This window comes from Chinchilla lanigera, unplaced genomic scaffold (genome assembly GCF_000276665.1).
Source record: "Chinchilla lanigera isolate Chin_1 unplaced genomic scaffold, ChiLan1.0 scaffold00037, whole genome shotgun sequence".
Taxonomy (NCBI): Eukaryota; Metazoa; Chordata; class Mammalia; order Rodentia; family Chinchillidae; genus Chinchilla; species Chinchilla lanigera.
The window spans coordinates 13,496,766-13,517,491 of record NW_004955438.1 but is presented as its reverse complement, the minus strand read 5'-3'; the positions used below and the strand labels follow the sequence as shown (position 1 = coordinate 13,517,491).

Genomic DNA, 20,726 nt, shown 5'->3' with positions numbered 1-20,726 from the left:
TGGGCCATTGGTGTCTAATGTGGACAGAGTTTTGGTTTGAGAAGATGGCAAAGGTTCAGGAGATGGGGGATGGTGGTGACGGCAAAGCATTGTAAATTTATTTATTTATTTAATTTTCATCTTTTTTGAGACAGGGTTTCACTATGGTTTCAGGCCAGCCTTGAACTCACTTTTGTAGCTCAGACTGGCCTTGAACTCATAGTAATCCTCCTGCCTCAGCCTCCCGAGTGCTGGGATTACAGGCATGTGCCATCATGCCTGGCTGTAAATGTATTTAATATCGCTGAAAGGTACACTTAAAAGTGGTTGAAAATGGGACTAGGGTGTAGCTCAGTTGTAGAGTGCTGTGTGCTTAGTATATGCAAAGCCCTGGGTTCAATCACCAGTACCCAAAGAAAAATAAAAGGTTAAAGTGGCAATAAAGTTTAGGTTATGTGTATTTCACATCAATTTAAAAAATTTAACTGTGAATGTTTTGTCTGGTAATTTTTAAAAAACAAAATCTCTACGCCTGTTCTTGTCCTGTGCTTGCACTGAAATGAGAACATCACCTACACCTTGAGGCAGGACCACAAAGTAGGTCTTAGAATGCAATCACGGGGCTTCCTGCCAGCGCAGGACCAAGCAGTCACTGGGAACAGAATTAGCAAGAGGAAGGGGCGTGGCCCCCCATGTCCCTTCGACCTACCTCAGCGGTGCTGGAAAGGCCATTAGAGCAGGAGCTGCAGAGGACAGTGGTGCGACTTCAGTCACGGATGGGAGCTCGGAACGTGACCCAGGAGAAGGCAGCTGTGGTGCTATGCAGGGGTGCTGGGGTTTGGGTGGCCCAAGGATCCATTTAGTATGGTGTGCATGCCTGGGAAGAGCTGGCCCATCTGCTCCCCTCTACTTGGCACACAGAGTGACTGATACAGTATCTGCCATCGGGGTCCCACCAGGGGGACTTTTGACGTCCCCGGGAGCCACAGCTTCACACATAACCAGCAGGGAATACAGACAGCCCTTGTCCAACGACCTATCTGCTGAATGGCTTTCAGACTTACGCCCTGGTGCTCAGACCCAAGACCCACCTTCTCTTTTTCTTGTACATTTCTGTACATCTTGGTTATAGAGCCTCAGTGTCTTATTTTGGGTACAGTATAGCCTGTTTATACAGTACTGTCATTTTTGCTGATGTACTGTGCAGTACGGTACTATAGTTTTATATTTAATTGTTGTCATACATTTCAGTCCTGCACGTAAGAGTTATGCAAATGAAAGCAAAGTCATCGAGTTAGAATCTCCTTTGACCCCTTCTTTGTGCTGAATACTGTACCATGCGTACTACACACGTTCTCATTTAGTGATCAGTGCACTTAATGGCCTAATTGCAGGAACGGAACTTGGTCATTACACGAGGAGTTTCTATATAAACACTCCTGAGATGCACCCATAACAGCTGTAAGCGGCAATCAGATCCTCAACCACACTCTCTTTGGTGACTCAGGATTCTGCTTTGGGCTGTGATTCAGCTATGCCCTCAAGACCTATTAATGCAGTGTTTTAAAATTCTAAGTGGACATTTGTTAGTGAGTTATGAAATAAATTTGTGGGGTCTGATCAGTGCCTTTTAAAAAGTGGAATAGAACAAACTAGCTCAGAGAGCATCAGGATACATCGCACATAGAATCACGGTGAGTCTTGCAGTATTGCAAGAGTCAAAATTGCTTTTTGAAACATCTATTTCGGTTGTGTCTCTGTGTGTTGTCCATCCTGGTCTGCAGCACAGAATGTGTTTCTGTGGATTATTGTGAAAAGTGTATGCAAAACACAGTTATAAATTATAAGATCTGAAATGCATCCCTATATGTAATAAACAGGTATTTTTCAAAATGTTTGCCTATGACACACAGTGAGAAACACACACACAGCTTCATAAGAGAGTACTTAGGGTTACGTCACAGGTGTAAGACATGATTTTCATTTCACTTTTCCAAAGGGGCTGGTTACCCTAGAGGAAATGATTTTACTACACTCTAATGAGTTTTGACAAAAACTTGGAAAGACTGCTGGCCTTTTTCTTGTTAAAAGTAATCATCATATCTCCTCCCTCTGTTGGGAAGACTTGGCATCTCTCCCTGCTGGCACAGACTTGTTATTTCTGGGGTGCTCCGTGAAGCCCCCTATATACTGTGAGACCTGCCCCCTGCCTCGTGTACCAGTGTGACCCATCAGAACCTGTTTCCTGGGCTCATGGCCTTGTTCTCCCTCAAGGCCTGGGGTCTGAAGAAACTTTGTTGGTAAAGTCAAGAGCAAATGGGCTTTCTCTGAGGTCATTAACTCTGGATGAGACGCACGTACCTGGGCGACTTGGGGTCCCCATCTTTGCATAGAAAGCCCTGAGCATCTTCCACCGATCCACCTTGGTAAGTTAATACTGGGATCCATGTCTTCAGAACACCTTGGAAATAAACGCAAAAGGTGGGCACCTTAGCTCTGGTGTGGCATTTTGGAAATTCACGGCTGGTTTTCAAAAGCTTCTTTGGATTGTGTTGTGAGAGTTGCTGAATGGTAACCGAGTCGGGTACTTGGTGAAGTAAGCCAGGGCTGTGACACAGAGGACAGTACATTTACTTTGGTCCAGAGGAAACTCTAGGGCTGGGATAGGCCGGAGGGTGGAGCTGGGCCAGTGTGGATGAACAAATACACGGTGCTGAAGATGCCCACAGCACCAGCTGAACCAAAGACCTGTTCTGCCCTTGCCCAGTGCTGTTGAGGGTTCTAGGCACACATTTGTGTGCCTGCGGTAAATGTGTGCCAGGCTTCTGCTGAGTGCCTCACATGCCACCCTAATTTCCCCAACATTTCTTTTCAATAAAAATCATTATTATTCCCATTTTACAAAAAAGGAAAACTGAGGCCAAGAGATACTAAATTACATAGGCAAAGCCAAATATTTACGTCAGTATCATGACTCCAGTTTTCACCCTAAATCCCTGCCCCCTCTGCATGGGGGTGATTTCCCAGGTGAATTTGGCTCTTTCAAATGGCACCTTCTTATTTCTTTGTTTTATTAGTACATGTTCGCAGTACATAATGTGTACACTCCTTGTGTGGGATTGGTACATATATATAACACATCTTAATTCCTTTTTTCATTCCCTTTCTCTTCCCTTTCTCCACCTTTTGAGCCCCTCTCTACTTGAGAAAGATGTATCTCCCTCCTTCCTATTTTCTACCTCTTATCTTACTCTTTATTTATACTTTGAGTTTCTCATGTAAGAGAAACCATGCAATATTTAAGCTCATGTGTCTGATTTATTTCACTTAATATTATGGTCTGAAAGTTCATGCATTTTCCTACAAATGACTTGTTTATCTTTCTTTATGGCAGAGTAGTACTCCATGGTGTATAAATACCACATTTAAAATAGCCATTTATCTATTGATGGACATATAGACTACTTCCAGTATTTAGCAGTTATGAATTGTGCTGCTATAAATATGGGTGTGCATGTGTCACTGTAACATGGCGCCTTTAACCCTAGGAAGATACCTAGAAGGGGAATAGCTGGGTCAAATGGAATTTCTACTTTCCCTGTTTGAGGACTCTTCATACTGATTTATATAGTGGCTGTGCTAGTTTACATTCCCACAACAACGTAGAAGGGTTCTTTTTCCCCACAGCTCTGCCAGCATTTGTTATTGTTGGATTTCTTGATGATGGCCACTCCTTCTGGAGTAAGATGGATTCTCAGTGCTTGGATTTGCACTTCTCTAGTGGCCAGTGATAGTGAACATTTCTTCATGTGTTTAGTGGCCTAAAATGGCACTTCTTCTAATAAGAATAATGCATAGAATTGTAGAATATATGGAGATATGCAAAAATCCCCCAAATAAAGCGAAAGTTTTTTGGTTTTCATTAAGTAAGCAATCTCTCAGGTCAGTGGGGTAGAATTCTGGCTCATTCGCTGGCCTAGGATGGAGTCCGCATGCATAGCCAAAGACAGCAGGGTACGATGGATCCAACACCAGGGGTCCCACTGGTTCTTCAGGGACTCCATCTGCTCTGTGGCCCTGCAGAGGTGCTAAAGGGAAGACCTGGAAGAGGTTCAGCCACCTCCAAAATCTCCACCATTGGCCCTTCACACCTCTCCCAGAAAGCCAAGCCAAATAAACTCACATCTATGTTGTCACCCTCTACGTCAAAGCTCAAGCTCATGTTCTAAATGAAGCTTCAGAGCAGCAGAAACCCCCACTTTCCCCACCAGGTTGCTGTCCCTGAGCTCTTTTAGTTGTTTTTTTTGTTGTTGTTGTTTATCTTTTTGAGACAGGATCTCCCTACACAGTTCAGGCTGGTCTTGAGCTCAGTTTGTAGCCTAGGCTGGCTTCGAACTCACAACGATCTTCCTGCCTCAGCCTCCGGAGTGCTGGAATTATAGGGTGCACCACTATACCCAGCCTGTCCCTGAGTTCTTAAGTGTCACTACCACCCTAGTGGGTGTATGGGACACAGTGAGGAGAAGTGTCTGTTGGAGACCCTAAAAGACCCCTTCCTCACTGCGGTTTCTCTCCTGCTCCCTACCACCACCCCTACATCTTGAGGGGAAAGCAAGCAGATGGTGAATGGTCAGAGGGGCGCCCCTGAGCACAGTCCACTGTGCAGTGAAGAGCTAAAAGCCAGGGAATTTGGAGTGGGGCCATGATGGACAGAAAGACCCAGTCCCTCACCCTGCTGGGAGGAGAAACGTGGGAATCCAGAAAGGGGCTGAACTTACAGCCAGCCGCCATGGGTATCTCTTGCCAGTTCTAGGCCACCTGACCTTGGGCAAACCACATAAACTCCCTGAGCTTGGTCTTCCCCTCTGCAAAGTAATGGGACCTACCAAGCACGCTGTGACAGCACCGTGCCGTGACACTTGCCAGGTACCTGGCTACAAAACTAGTGCAAAGCAGGTGCTAAGTAAGGGCTGCTCTTTTCCCACTTCCTTGAAGCTGGTCAAAGACATAGGACACTATGTCAGAAGGGGTATCACAAAGCAGACAGGGCGGGGAACATGCGTGACAAAGGACACGTGAGACCTTTGCACAGGAGGGTCCAGGAGGACCTGCTTCTGTGCTTCAGAGAAAGATATTGGTAGGCTTATGCTCAAGACACTGAGGAAATGACCTTGCCTTTTCTTCTCAAAAACATCTAGGCCTCATCTATCAAAAGGACTGAACTATCTTCATTAAAAGGCCAAACTGCTTTTACTTTCTTCATCAAAATGTAGTAAGTTCTACACAAATCCAATAGAGCAACTCTCCCACCCAACGGAGCATGTGGGTAAGACCTAGCTCTCTGTAGAGTCCCCGGAGCTGGGCTCTCAGTCCAGCCTTGAGGGCACGGTGACTTCATGAAAGGGGGCATCTAAAAATAGCTACCCGTGCAGTCGTCAGATGCAGACAGTGTCAGCCTGTGAGCAGTGTTTGACTCTGCTGGCTGTCCCTTCCTCCTTGAAGGCTTTCTCTGTCCACCACAACGCAGTCCCTCAGTTTCCTGTCTCTCTGCTGCTCTTAGGCTGCTCCCCCATTTTCCCTGTCCTCTTGACCCAGGACTGCACCCTGTGAGTTGTGTGCCCCATCTGCACTTATTTCCACAGCGATCTCCCCAGCGTCTTCACTGGGGAGTGTGCAGCCTGCCAGCAGCCCTCTGATGCGTCCTTCCCCCCAGAGGGTGCGCCTGTGAGCATCTCCTACCTCCTGGTGCCTTTTCAGACATGTTGAACTTGACGCACGCAAGCCTGCACTCTAAAAATTCTTAATTACGGCAAAACACACATGACATAAAACCCCCCATTTTAACTCTTTTAAGTGCACAGTTCAGGGGCATGAAGTACATTTACCCTGCTGTACAACCATCCCCACCCTCCACCTCCTGAAAGTCATCCTCCCAGAAATTCCATCCCCATTAAACACTAGCTCCCTATTTTCCCTCAGCCAAACCCCCCGCAGCCCTACTTCTGCCTTCTGTCTCTATGAGTTTGACTACTCTAGGTACCTCGTATAGTGTTTGTCATACAACACTGGCCCTCCGTGACTTGCTTATTTTCCTAATGTAACATTCTCCACATTTGTGTGCTGTGCGGTGTGTCACCTGAGTATCCGTCCATCTGCCAGAGGACCCGTGGGTCACTTCCATGCTTTTGCTACTGTGAACAGTGCTGCTAGGAGCATGGGTGGATAAATATCTCTCGAGCATCTCCTTTGACTTCTTTGGGAAGCAAACACTGAGAAATAGAATGTCCAGAGCAAGAGGTGATTTCATTTTTGACTCTTTAAGCAGCTGCCGCACTGTTTTTCATGCATCTGCGTCATTGTACAGTCCCACCAGCACTGTCCAAACATCAAACCCAGCCTGGATTTATACATCCAGCCTGCCCCACCCATGAACCTCCGTGCTAAGTTCACAGGACTCCATGCTCTTGGGTATTCAGGCCAAAAGCTTAGCACGGTCCCTGATCGTTACCTCTTACACCGACACCCAGTCCCCTGGAAGTTATGCTGGCGCCATCTGCAAAACACATACAGAGTTCGGCTACTTCTCAGCTCCACGAGCACCTGAGCCGTTCCTCTGTTCTGCACTCCCCGGAACCAGAGCTGAGCCTGGAGTGCAGGTGGTTTCTTACAAGATGGTGCCAGGAAGCTGGTGGTGGAGAACAGGAAAAGCAAGGTAGGAAGGAGGGAAAGCCAAGAGGAGGAGATTGTGTTTTCAGGGTCACTGCTGCAGAAATTGAGGCCCGGTTCCACCCAGGCCTGTGTATCACCAGAGGATGGGAGGCCAGGCACGCAACTCCTGTCACCAGTAGGATCAGCCCACAGTTCTGGGTGGACTGGTTGTGCCCAGCTTTGGGGATGCCTTGCTGGGCGCTGGCTTGCAGTGGGGCCTGTGCCCTCTAGCTGCAATCAGAGGGGATGTGTCACGGGGCCCTTCCTGCTCCAAGCCACCTTCATCTCCACCTCCAGTAGCCTGACAGTCTCCTGCATCCACCCAGCCATCTTGCATTGCTAAGGCACAGCATGGCCTTCCTTTGCTCTGGGAGCTCCTGGGCTCCTGGGCTCCCTGCCTCACCCAGGGTAAAAGCCCAGGTGTCTACAGAGTCCCCAAGGCCCTTCCCCACCTGGCCCCAGTTACCTCTCTTGTCCACCTGTCTGCGTCTCTTCGCCTCATGCACTCCAGGCTGGTCGGCTGGACTGTGCCCTCCTTGAGTCTGCCAGGCTCCTCACCGATGGGCCTCTGCCTGGGCCACTGGCACAGCCTGGACACTTCCCACCAACCTCGAGCCTGGGTCAACTGTCACCCTCTTCCTATGGTCTTCCCTCAGTCTCCTGTCTACATGAGCAGCCCCTGCCCAGCCTTCCCATCTCCACCCCCTCCTCCTCCTCCTGCTCCATCTCTCCTCTAACACCGTCACTTCCTAGTGGATGACACACTTCTTACGTAGCACGTTACTGTCGCGCTGGAGGACATGTGCTCTATGAGGCAGGACTGTCAGCCTTGCTCACAGATGGACCTCAAGAGCCTAAAACCAGGCCTGCCACACAGTAGGCACTCAGGCCACTTCAGTGGCCTGTGAGGGAGTCATGCGCAGACACAGCAGTTCTGAAAGTTTCAGCTGGGGTCTTTAGGGTTAGCCGTACTGGCGTCGAAGCCCTTTTGAGATGCTAGAGGGACAAAATACTTCTTTGAAGAATGCCCTTTGAGGGACCCAGGGAGACAGGGGGTAGGAAGCAGCTAGATTCACCAGGCTCCAGCTTGAGCCTGAGTGGCCCTTCCCAGGGGAAGGAGCAGCCCAAGACGATCTCATCCACTGAGGGCGCTATCGGAACCCTAAGTCTCCCCCGCCTGCAGCCCTGACAGCTGCTGGGTGTGCCGCTGCATCCCTGCCCATCTGGACCTGGCTGGACCCCTCTCTACTACCCATCCCCATCTCCGGCGGCCCGGGGCCACTCCGCATCCCACGGGGAGGGCAGCGGGTGCTTTTCAGCTTGGTGGATGCAAGGTCAAATTCCAGTGTACCACTCTGCCTAGGTAAACCACCTGACCCTCTGGAGCCTCAGTCTTCTCTATAAAATAGGAACAATGCTGCTTACAACCAAGTGTTCTTCTGAGCTCTCAGGAGCATAAGCCGCATCAAGGGCACAGCCCAGTGCCTGGGTGACAGAGCCGCCACACACTGACTACCTCCACCCTGTGCCACAGAGGCCGGTTTGGGAGAACAGACTGAGCCCGTGTCACTGCTCACCTTGCTCCACAGCATCGTCAACAAGCTTCCTGTGCAAGCTCAAGGCTCTCTGGTCAACCACCATGGAGACCTCCTTCCCCAGAGCCTGCAGGAAGGCGGCCAGAGCGATGGCTCCCGGGGGACCGTCTGTCTCCTCTGGGGGCTCATGATTGAAATGCGTGGGCAACCCGGTGGTGACCAGCACCGAGCGGGCATGGGACAGCGATAGAGAAGCCTTCAGCAGCTCATCTTTGCAGAACAGGGACCCGATCCCTCGGTTGCCTACAATTACAAAACAAAGCGAAGTATTAAAACAAAGTAATTATGTTCAAAGTAGAAACTTTTTTTTTGGTACCCGGAATTGAACGCTTGCCAGGCAGGCGCTTATGCCGCTGAGCTATATCCCGGGCCCTCAAAGTAGAAACTTATGCTGAGTGGTTTGAGTTTTTTGATGGTTTGCTTTGTTTTTCCAAGAAGTAGGTGGGAGGAATATGGCAGGGACTGTGAATTGTTCACCAGAATGCTTTCTTGTCCTCCCACCGCGGTAGTGAAGGGTCGCAGGCAAACAGGAGTGCAAGTGACAGTGTCACCTCTGACCTTGCCCTACACTCCAGTACTTTTCTCCAAGCTCTTTCTCTTTCCTTGAGACTGAAAAGCTGGTGCCCAGAGCCCGCTGGAATCCACCCAGTACAGTGCAGAGCTGCAGGTCCCTGAGCTGGTGGAGCTGAACTCCTTCTTGCTGGCCCGGGATGTTGCCTGGACAACCTGCCCTGGGCTGTGGTGTGAGGAGCATACGCTCTGTTTTATTTGAGCAATGCATCTTGGGTGCCCTGGTCAAGGAATTTTGACAAATGCTAACTAATACAGGAATGCATAAGGAGGAAGGGACAAGGCACTGTACTGATGGGGAGTCCCCAACAGGAGACCTAAGGAGAGGACGCGGTACAAGTATTTCAGTGAGGTGATCCTAAGAAAAGAAGATGGGAAAGGGAAAGAAAGGCCACTAAAGAATTGTGAGTGAACACGTGAGCTCTCAAGGCAAACGGGACCCAGTTTGGCTTGAGATCCTCTAAGAGACCATGGGGTACACACCTCAGAATTGTCCTAGCAGGGGACAGGAAGACTGTGCATTTATCCACAGGTTTCTGCCTCCTCCCAGGGAAGGTTGCCCATGGGGTGCTGACCCCCCGCCTGCGCTGTGCCTGCAGTGGTGGAGAAGGCCCTGGGGGACAAGGTTGCAGTCCCCCTGGAGCAAAGACCAAGCCTAGGGGGGAAGCTGTCCAGATGAGAGTCACCCATTACAGCTGCAGGCCAAACCCAGGCCGGCCCAGGGGACACAGGCCGGGCAGCAGCCGCATGTGCTAGGGATGCCCGCCAGAGGCTGCCAAGCTGGGTCAGGCCTTTGTCACATCCCATGGTGCTTCTGTCCCCACTCAGGTCACCCCTGAGCAAGCAGAGCACGACTTAGGGGCTGCGGCTGTGGCTGAAATCAGAGGTGGGCACAGAGCCACGAAAAGACGCTGACTTGCAGTGGACATGTGTGCAGAGAGTGAAGGATGCGGGGACCCTATTATGCAGGAACAGCTCCAGATTTAGAATCTGGAAACTTAACCGGAGACTTAGCTCAGCGGCACAGCTCTTGCCTGGCAAGTGCGAGGTCTTGAGTTTGATTCCCGATACCACAAAAAAGCGAGTCTGGAAACTTAATTCCATCACAGGTGCTGGCACATTATGGCTGTGTGTCCTTGGCTGCATCCCTTGATCTCTCTGAGCCTCGGTTTTCCTAGGTGGAGAATGGGGTGGTCCAGGTATAGGAAGGCTGGGGAGACCTGGTCTCTCACCTACTGCTGGTGGAGTGTGGACTGGACCAGTTCTACCCAGAGGGTGACTTTTATCTTAGATCTGCATTTTTGCAAGAGCCAGCAACTCACTCATAGTATGTAGCATTCCCAATAAAATAATCATGAGTATGCACAGATTTAGTGATAGGGATGCTCGCTGTGACATTGCTTATGATGTCAAGATAATAGGATACTTGTCACATGGTGATTCACTCGTATAAAGGAACTCTGCAAATATTAAAAAGGGTGCTGTAGAGGATATGACATGGAAGGATGTTCATGATATATTAAAAAGTAAAAGCAAAGCAAGTACCAAAGTTGCATCACAGTGAGATATTGGTATATCTATACATTCATACAGACATTTGAGATGGAAGGAAAAGATTTTATAGGCAAGCACCTAACCTAGTACGGGATAATTGCAGTGGGATTCTGGTAAGTTTTATTGCCTCCTTAGTTTCATTTATTTTCTGGTGCTTCCATAATGAACACACAGTTCTGTTGAAAAGATGGGAGGAGAAGAACAATATTTTTTAAAAATTGAGATGTAATCTATTTCATAAGGCGTGGTGGGCACCAGTGGAGAGAAGGGAAAGAGAATTTTGTCTACTGAAAGCCATAGGTACATTTCTGATTTTATAATAAGTGCTGAGATTATTGGATATAATATATATATATATACATGCCCCTGACACTTCAAATGCAAAGCAATGTCCTTTCAAAAGGTCTGAGAGCTGTATTATTACACCCAGTGAGTAATGCTCAATATACCCCACACTGTCATTAATCTTATCCTTATTTAACAGAGTGAGAAACAAAATCATTTCTTGTTCTTGAGGATTAAAGACGGCCCTTAATAAATGAAAGGGGCACATCCAGACAGTTGCAAATCTGCCTTCCCATGACCTCATTCTTCAGCCTTGACTCCCCGACTGCAGGAACACGGATGGGTGTGTTGTTTGATCTCTCCGAGCATCCTTATTTAGCAATGGGTGCATGGCCTCTGGTAGTAAATTTGCTTCTCAGTTCTCTCTTTTTAAAGTTTAAGCTAATGGCAGAGTTAATAATTCATTTTCCCTCATGCCCCTGGGCCAAGTGGAAGAGACATCAGCTTGGGTAAGCCTACGTGTGAGGCAGAAAATATTGGGGAAGAAATTTAAAACGTCTGCCCAGGAGATCAACCACCTAAGTGACTCGTGTGTACAGCTGCCACGCGAGCACATTCTCCCAGGTATGTCTGTGGTGAGTGTAGGTCCCAAATTTACTGTGTGTTTGTACATAAAGGAAACCATATTTTCTTCAGAATGAATGCAGGCAAAGAGCTGTACCCAGTGGTTTAGTAGGAAGGTTAGAAAATGCCAATCCCCTGTTCCCAGGAAATACAAGCGTCCATTTCTAAGACTGTTGTGTTTGGGTGAGTTCTTGGCTATGATGTCGGCCCCTAGAAGATGGACTCCTAGGCTGTCTACGCCAATGCTCTATAAGGCATTCTTCTCACTCAGCAGTCACTAGAAGCAGCTCTGTTTGGGGTCAACTTCTGCCCCAACTGTCTACTAGATTCGTAGACTTGGAAAAGTTTCTTAACCTTATTTGCCTCAGTTTCCTTCTGTGTTAAATGAAGTAGTAAGAACCGTTTCAGTCATTGGGAGAACTTGAAATGGAAGTGCTTTTAACAGGATGCTTGACAGAGTGAAACTCCCTAGGTGATGGCTGTTGTTCTTATTACTTGCTATAACCCTGTGAGGGATGTACAATTGTTAGGAGACTGATGAGGAAACAGGTAGAGTTCACACTAATTCTCTCCCGGGCATTGGCCCACAAGGACCTCAGGAACCACGCACTACCGTGGATGAACCAGCGCCCTCTGCTGGCCGACTCGGTTAGACACTGAGCTCCTAAATGTAGATGTAGCTACAAGTTTAAAAACCCTCAATGGGCTGTAAGAAAACCTCTTCCTAACTGGGATCAGCAGACCCGCTGTGATCCCACCACCCCTGTCCCAAGCCCAGGAAGCCCATGGCTTGCAAAGTGCAGAAAACCTCTCCTTTCCCTGCAATGCAAAATATGATGTACATGTTGGCTACAAACTGCTGTGAGGCTGTCCCTGTCCTGCTTGCTGGGATCCCCAGAGGAGACGCAATCAGCCCTCCACACCTATGCCTGTTTCTCAGATTAAACAAAACAAAAGAAAACAATTTTATGCGCAGTCCCAGAGAAATGGCACAAAAGGGGAAGATGGAGAGATTGTTAAATACATGGATAATTTTTTTGGCCGTGTTGGGGATTGAACCCAGGGCGTTGTGCATGCCAGGCAAGTGCTCTCACCTGAGGTACATCCCCAACCCCTAACAGATGGATTTTTAAAAAATGGTGGTTATTGCCTACCTTGGAACCATCTTCCCCTTTTCTTTTCTGTTTGGTTCTGTGCAGTGCGCCCAGCTAATAACCTCACCCGTCAAACTTCTTCACATGTTAGTGTTGATATTGAGAACAACATCAAGAAGGAAGCAAAAATCACCCGCAACAGCACTACCCAGAGACCATCAGTAGGAGTGTTTTTGTGTATGTACTTCTAGGCTTTCTGGGATTCAATAAGCATTTTAAAAAATCATATTATAGATACAGTTTACAGCCTGCTGTGTGTGTGTGTGTGTGTGTGTGTGTGTGTGTGTGTGTGTGGTCCTGGGACAGGAACCCAGGGCCTTACTGCCTGCGGAGCAAGACATCTCCCACTGAGCTGCACCCCCAGCCTCTGACTCAAGCCATTTCCACTAATCATTATAAGAATGATAACTTCCTTCAGGTCATTAGGTGTAAATGCTTTCTTACCTGGGTCTATGGCAATTGTCAGCTCTAGTTCTCTGATCTTCCGAACGGCTGGAGCTGACGTGATGCTGTAGCGCAAAGGGTCTTGGGAAATGAGATGGATTTCTAGAACTGTCTCAGGGGTGAGACACTGGGGTGGGGTCTTTGCGTCTTTCAGATGGGTCATAATTGTGCAACCTGGCACGCTGGTGAAAGGCAGTGGAGTATCTGCAACACACAACAGGAGGGACTGAGGCCAGCACTCCTCCTCCACGCCCAGTGCGTTCTCATCATGCCCGCTGCAGATGGGCACAGTGGCATCCAGACGTCAACTCTGCCGACAGCACTCCCTATACTGTGTGCTAGCACCAAGTCAGAGCAAGCTGGCTTACAGCTAAATCAAGTTTCATTTAAACAGTTGCCTCCAACTTCTGGAAGAGGAGTGATGGGCTTAGTACGGCAGGATAAATGAGGTACAGCCACAGCTAGAACTAGAAGTTGAAAATCCCAACAACTGAAGCTATGGAGAGCAGAAAGCCTGTGCTGAGCTCTCACAGTGTACAAAACCATCTCGCTTTGTTTCCTAGCAGACGTTAGATTTGGTTCCCTCTGTGAACATAGCTTCTAGTTTTTCTCCTAGCACTTATAATCTTGCTTTGGTTTATGCTAGTTTTGTTCTTTCAGAACAATTTCCACTCCTAGATTAAAGGTCACATGAGGTGAGGAACTTCAGCATGGCAGTTTCACCTGAGTTTGAGATGCAACTTTATCCTTTCTATACCTATTTCTTCAGTTATAAAATAATGATGATGTCTCCTCTGGTGGTTGTCAGTTCTAAATTGGAAAATGCACATAGAAGTGTTCAGCAGGGTGCCTGATGCAGAGTAAACCCTCAGTAAATGATGGTTTGCAGTACTGAACCGGGCACTGTATCTTTTATCTTGGTGCCTGGATCCTGGTGCTTAATCGTTACTCTACTTAATTCACCCTCTCTGCCTTATGATCTGCGAGCACTCGAGCTCTACTCCTTCCCAAGTGGAGTTAACCTTGAAGAACGCGCCTTGAGAAAAGGAACCATCGCTTATTCATCTTCAGATCCTACATAGTGCTTTGCACTCAAAAGGCATTCAATTAATGGGGACCCGAGTGGAGTTGATAACAGTGTCTTGAATTTCACACAAACAGTGAAGTTTCTTAGATTTCATAGAGAGCTGGAGTCAGCCAACACTTCGAAAGGCTAATCAAATGATGGATCCGTAACTTTTAGAAGTGATACAGAAAGGGAAAAACTAATGGATCCGATGGACGTAAACATCATTTGCAGTAAAACCAGTCTAAAGCCAAGTCCACATCAAAGCAGTCAGCTCAGAGTGTGACCCAAGGCTCCCTCACCGTTCATTATACAGTGTGCAGCAATTAATCTGTTGCCAGTGGAGGTTTAAATACTGAAGCCTGAGAATGATTCAAGGCTGTCCCTGACCAATGATGTCATTTATTCTCATGTAAGATCAGATATGCTCTCACCATCCTCACTGAAAGGCTGGGGGAGGGGCTGTTGGGATGGTGACACAGGGAGAGCTATTTTTCATGGCATCTCCTGCGGCTGATAGAAAGACAATTACCACATACACATGGGTGCATGTATGCACATGTTGCCTTCTATACACACTCAGAAAGTGGCTGCACACTCCCTGAAAACTCCATCTTATCTCATGCAGCCTTGAATTCCCAGGATCTAGGCTCATACCTGGCACATAGTAGGTGCTCAGTACATGTACGTTGCATAGATGAATGTGTAGAATCCTGTATCTTTCCCAATCACGAGGACACTCTGGTAGCTAAACTCCCGTGATTTTCTTCAAAATAAGCTGAACTATTATAACACTGAATTCTATTATTTCTAATGCAAGTGTGGTTGAACTGGTCAGAATTTTCCAGCATCTACAACAGCTGAAGAAGTATTACTATTTTTAATATTTCTATCACATTCGTATCTTTGGGTGAATCAGTGAAAGCATCCTTGTATGTCTTTTCATTGTGATATCATTGTAGCCCTTTGTAAAGAAAAAAGAGGTATGATGCATTGCTTTACATTATGTTGCAAATACAACCGGCCCTTGGTGTCCATCAAATTGTGAATCATAAACATTTGAAAGAAAGAAATTACGTCTCTGTTGACATGTGCACTTTTTTTCTTGTCCTTATCCCCTAAATAAGACAGTATAATAACTATTTTCATAGCTTTAGATTGTAATTGGTATAAGCAATTTAGAGATGATTTAAAATATACAGGAGAATGTACACAAGTTATATGCAAATATTATTATTTCATTTAAGGGACTTGATACATTCATGTATCCAAAGGGGGTCCAGGAACTAGTTGCCCATGGATACTGTGTGTGTTATATGAAATGGTTTGTCTAGTTGTGTTTTTTGACTTCACACATTGTTTTCAAGGCCCTACCAACCTTTGAGATGTCTCAAAAAATCAAGCTAAAGGTTGCTTCTTCTGTTACAATGGGTTGCAAGTCTTCAGGAAATGGAAGTACATTAAATCACAACAAATTTAACTGTAAGACAAGCTGCTCTGGTGAGAAGACCCAGCCCTGGGATTAAAAGAAAGAAACTAGAAAGCTCTTCACAGAAGGCTCTAGACCTATGTTTGTGTCTTATTCTCCGGTTTTATTTTTTAAGTCAGTGTCCTGTAAGCCTATGCTTTTAAGAACCCGAGACCTTCCAGCTCTCTCTTAGGTCAGAGTAGGGGTCCCCAAGTGCCCCAACGTACTGCAGCTGCTGACGGCTTCGAGACTGGTCAGCTGAGAAGGCCAGAACACCGGGACGTCCCCTGGCTGACACGCCACGTGGTCCCCATAGTCAGGTTTGGAAAGCTCTTTGATTCCCAACAGTTCTGCAGGTGGAAAAAGGAAATGTAACCCCCTGGCCAGCACCATCCAAGTAGGGGCAGGAGATGGATAACAGGAATTGAGGCTGTAACCACCCAAGACACTCCATAACTTACGGGCTGCTGTTAGGGCTTGTGTCTGCATGTCCCCCCAAATCCTCATGCAGTCATAGGGTGGGCTTCTAGATTTTTGCTTGATCCATGGTCCAGTGCTGGGATTATGGGCGTGAGTGCTACACCTGCCCCTAGGGCAGGTAGTTAGCATACAATGTAAGGGAGGGAAAGAGGCTGCTTGCCGCTGCTTGCTGCTTGCTGCTCCCCGCTTTTGCTCTTGTTGCTTTTGCTGTCTTCCACTGCCAAGAGCTGTTGCCCTCTGCAATGGGCCACCCTGCCTTGGAGCCAGCCAAGTATGGACTGAAACCTCTGCAAACTGTGAGCTAAATAAACCTTTCCTTCTTTCATTTTGGGTGTCAGGTATTTTGTCTCAGCAACAAGAGAAAAGTAACCAAGACATCTGCATTTCCCAGTATGGTTTTGGAATCTGGGATTTCAAACCTGGTGATATAATTTCTGGAAGGAGACTTGGGTACCTCTAGCCCAACTCTTCCATTGTACAGATTGCTACCAAAACCAGCATTTGTGAGTTTATCTTGACCCAGGCTCAGTGACCTCGCACAGACCTCTGTTGCTTACCACGAAGAGCACCCCTAACTCTGGCCGCCCTCAAAGTGCTGAAGAGGACAGTGAGGGTGGGTGTGTTGGGAACAGCCTGTCCCCGTTCAGGAGAAAATTACTCTTCAGAAACCTTCCTGGGAGAGGTCCTGAGATCTTTGTGTGATCAAGGGAGGAAGTGCTGATCATCTTATCATGGAATGCGAGGTGCTTTTTTCTCACACCTGGTCAGGTTTACGTGCAGGGGCCAGGACTCTGGCTCTCACCCAGGACCAATCCTAAACTCTCCTCAGCCTGAGCACCTTCTAGAGCTGCACCCCTTCCCCTTGGATGGGTTCGCTCACTCTCAGATTGAGTGAATGCTTTAGGGATCAATGGATTTCACTTTGAATAGAAATTTTGAGCAAAGCCTTCTCTTGCCTATACAAGACACTGATAAGCAGCCCAGAGTAGAGGTCACTTTGAGCTCACTTCCTGGGACAGAGTCCTGCTGCCGTGTGCTGTCTCCCTGCCCCGGGATCAGTCGAAGTTCACACGAGCTCTGTACTTATCAAAGATCGCCAGTGGGCCCTGTACACCTGTAGGCACCTGTACCCACAATTCTGTTCCTACTGCTGGAACTTCTGGGCCCCGTCCAGGACCTCCACCCCCAAAACCCCTGGGAACAGAGCGAGTTCCTGGCCACTTCTCAGTCCAAGAGACACTGTCAGAATCATACATGAGGGTGGACACTGACCTGGGTGGCCGATGTGGATGGGTTGTCCTTGCTCACCAGCCATGGAACAAGTGACCTGCAGAAGCCTTTCCAGTTTGTCCTTGGGAATGGGCCTCATTGTGACCACCAGGGGGCAGCAGAAACCAGCAACAGCGGCACAAGGCACGGTTGTCTGATAAAGCAAGCAAAAAATGCTAAAAATTGAAATCAGCCCAGATCCAAGTCAGGAGCACCCAGAGTTCAAGGCAGCTGCATAAAGGAGGAGGTCCCAGTAGCTTTTATAAAAATATATCTTCTACTTTTAGGTGACATAGAGGTGGAGAAGTTTGCTGGTAATTATGGTTTACAACTGGGAATCTTAACTTTTCATGTGCCCTGACCCCTTTGGTAGTCTGGTGTAGCTATAGATAGACGCCTGTTCAAATTAGTGTTGTTAATCACATAAAAGAAAATTCATAGGATTCCTGAGGGATCCAATTATGTTGTAAAAACAGTTATCAAATTCTGGGGAAAAGGGATACAGCAATGTGCATGGTTTCTTTCAACAGCTTCAGGAACAGAACTGCTGACCTACTGCCACTGTGATTTTGAAGTATGATGACGATCAATGCCTAGAATATTTTTTGTGATACCGGGAAAAGCTGTAATATGATACGTAGATGTCTATGATTTCTTTGGACAGCCACAAAATTACAAGGTCTGCTGCCATTCATAATGGGAAGAAATGCCCAATTTAGTTAGAAATTATAAATTGAAAAAGAAATCCCTATCCAATTTCATGGGCCCTCTGAATTTTCTCCGTGGATCTCAAGGGGCTGGCACAGTCATAGGCAGAGGGACCTAAGGAGTAGAACCTTCTAGAAGGAGACAGGGTCTGTTCTTCCTCCACAAAGGGGACACAGGTGTGTTCTCAGGCCACTGAGTTCTGCTGTCTTCCTGCCTCAGTAGGCGTTGCCTGGGATGACCTGAGTGACTCTTGTTGGTGTTGTGCTTTTTCCTTTACTGTGGAGGTTTCTGGTGCCTGCACTGGGGCTTATGGAGGACTTAGGGTGTGCCCTGGACCGTAATCCACCAGGGCAGCCGTGGCTGCTCTTAAAGGGCTTGCTGTTGCCACCCTGGCGGCAGCAGGATAGAAGGAACCTGGGTGTGCCTGCCAGCCTGGTGTCTGCATATCAGCACCCGGGAGGGGGAGAGGGCGCAGGACAGAGCCACTCAGAGCCAGACAGTGCTCCTGGGAGGCTGCAGCACCTCAGTATGGGATGGCTTCGTCCTGTCCAGGCTGCCCTTGGAATCCAAGATGGCTGCCTAGCCATCCCCCATCCCCAGGAGCCAATGGTATCAGACCGACAGCTATTTGGTAAGCACAGGGCAGTGAGCGAGGGGCTGTGAAGCAGCAGCAGCAGCCATATTGAGCACCGGCTGGGGATGTTTCCTTGCTCTGTGCAAGTTTCCCCAACGGGCACCAACTCTTGTAGCCAGGCGTTCTGGGGTCCAGTTGGCTGTGGCACTTGGGCAAGTCCCTCTCTCTTTCTAGACCTCAGTTTCCTCATTTCAAATGAGCAGCTTTGTGGTGAGCCAAGAGACCCTCCCCACTTGTGGTGAGCCAAGAGACCCTCCCCACTTGTCCTTGCTACATATGATGGTGTGATCTTGGGCTGCCCCGCCCTGGGTCCCAGCCAGTGGCTGTGGCTCTGCCTTGCTCTTCCCGAGTTTGAAGAAAACCCCTTGGGCACCCAGTTCGCTGTGAAAGGCAGCAGCAGACTGTGGGCGGCCTTGTTTCTGATCAGAGGCAACTCAGGCTTCTCTGGCAGGAGCCCAAACCAGGACTTAATAAATGCCCTGGAGCTCAGAATGTAATCTCCGATCTGAGTCCTCCATAAATAACGACGCCTGGAGCCTGGCTGCTTGCTGTGGCTGCCATTGATCTGGCAGAGGGAATTCTCAGGCTTTTCCAAAAAACATGCAGGACGGGGCTCTGGAGTAGGGGGCTGTAGTTCTTGTCCCTTGTCAGGTGACAGCTGGGAAAAGCTCAGAGGCTCAGTGGGAAGGCAGTGCCCAGGGGCAGGCACATCCTGGGAAGGGCCACCATGCTGCCTTTGTGAGCACCAGCAGGCACCTCTAGCCAGGAACATGACCCAGCTTTCTGGACAGAGACAGCACATCAGCTAGCAGCCAGGCTGAGGCTCTGCCACTGATCCCTGGGCGTTAACAGAGCCAGCCTCAGGCTCCCTGAGGCTACATGCACTCAAACCAGGGAGGATTTTCCAAAATCTCTCCAAGGTGCCCTAAATTAAAGAGCCAGACAAATTCCAAACGAGTTTAGTTGATGTATCTGCAATAAATTGCCAAGAAGTGCTACAAATTAGGGATAGGGCTAGGGTTAGGGTTAGTGTTGGGGATACCACAGTGGTATCAGAGTTTAGCTCAGAGAGGGTGATAGCTCTGCCTGGGCTGCACAGCTGGCAAGTGGCTAAGCTGGGGCTATAGTTTGGTTTTTTTGCCTCCTGTGCCAGTGCTTTCCCCCTACATGAAAATGTAAACTGAACCACATTTTCAGGTCATTATGCTCTGGTTGGTGGGTTGCTTTTTTACCTTATATGCTGCTGCATGGCTGTGACCTGCTGGGTCTCTTCTGGAGAGCGCGGCCTTCTCCAAGGCCTCTTCCAGAGAGAAGCTGCAGTCCAAGACAAAGGTTACCATGTCCTTCAGCTGCTCTGAGTACTCCTTCAGCGAAGACAGGAGGCCTGTGCAGGCACCAGACTCGTATTTCTGGAACTGGGGACAACCTGTCCTGGAGATACAACAGAAAGCTTGAAGGCTCTCAACCCCTCACTATGGCCCTGACAATGCTTTTTTATTTTTTATTTTTTGGAAAGAGTCATGCTATGTAGGCTGGCCTCGAAATTAGTATATAGCCTGGCCTGGAACTTGCAATCCTTCTGTTTCTGCCTCCTGAATGCTGACATTACATGTGTGTGCTACCATGCCTAGTGGACAATGCACTTTTTAAAAGGACTAGCAAGAGTGAAAGAGATGTCTAGTGCTCAAATTTCAGGCATAGGTACCACAGTAGGGAACATGGGTTTTGGCAATGGGCTTTGCAGACTTCCTGAAAATGTGACCAGTTAGAAGCTATTTAATCAGCATGTACATAATGTAGCTACTGTCTCCCACTGCAGTGTAGTTCCTATAACCTCAGCCTGAAACCAGCCACAACAGGAAGTAAAAAAAAAGTGGTCCCTTGATTGCCATGGCCACAGGACCAAGAGACCACAAGGGACAAAGAAATCTCTCAGAGCTGGCAGGGGTTGAAGCCTTTCTTTCTCCTGAGAGAAACTCTTCTGCAGGGTTGAAAGCCTATAACTTTCAACCTTTACTCACTCCAAAGGCATTTACTGAGACATTCCTCCTTGCTGGCACGTGCTTGGTGATGGGGCTCTAGCGATAGACAGGAGCCCTTCCCAGACCTTAAGCAGCTGGTTACCCTATCTTGACAGGCGAGACACTGTTGAAGCCAGAGAGTTGCAAAATAGAGCAGTAAATGTTAG

At 48.1% G+C, this 20,726-nt stretch overlaps 1 protein-coding gene across 3 annotated transcripts in view; it reads right to left on the bottom strand.

Annotated features, from left to right (window-relative positions):
- LOC102015449 (chromosome unknown open reading frame, human C14orf159) overlaps positions 1-20,726 on the bottom strand; it is a 114,087-nt gene that overhangs the window by 37,478 nt on the left and 55,883 nt on the right. For all 3 annotated transcript variants that reach the window (XM_013517221.1, XM_013517220.1, XM_013517222.1), the window contains 6 exons: positions 19,771-19,969; positions 17,200-17,350; positions 15,675-15,797; positions 12,914-13,117; positions 8,265-8,525; positions 2,341-2,440 (listed from right to left, as the gene is read on the bottom strand). In XM_013517221.1, the coding sequence (XP_013372675.1) occupies positions 2,341-2,440; positions 8,265-8,525; positions 12,914-13,117; positions 15,675-15,797; positions 17,200-17,350; positions 19,771-19,969 (1,038 nt within the window). The remainder of the gene's footprint in view (positions 1-2,340; positions 2,441-8,264; positions 8,526-12,913; positions 13,118-15,674; positions 15,798-17,199; positions 17,351-19,770; positions 19,970-20,726) is intronic.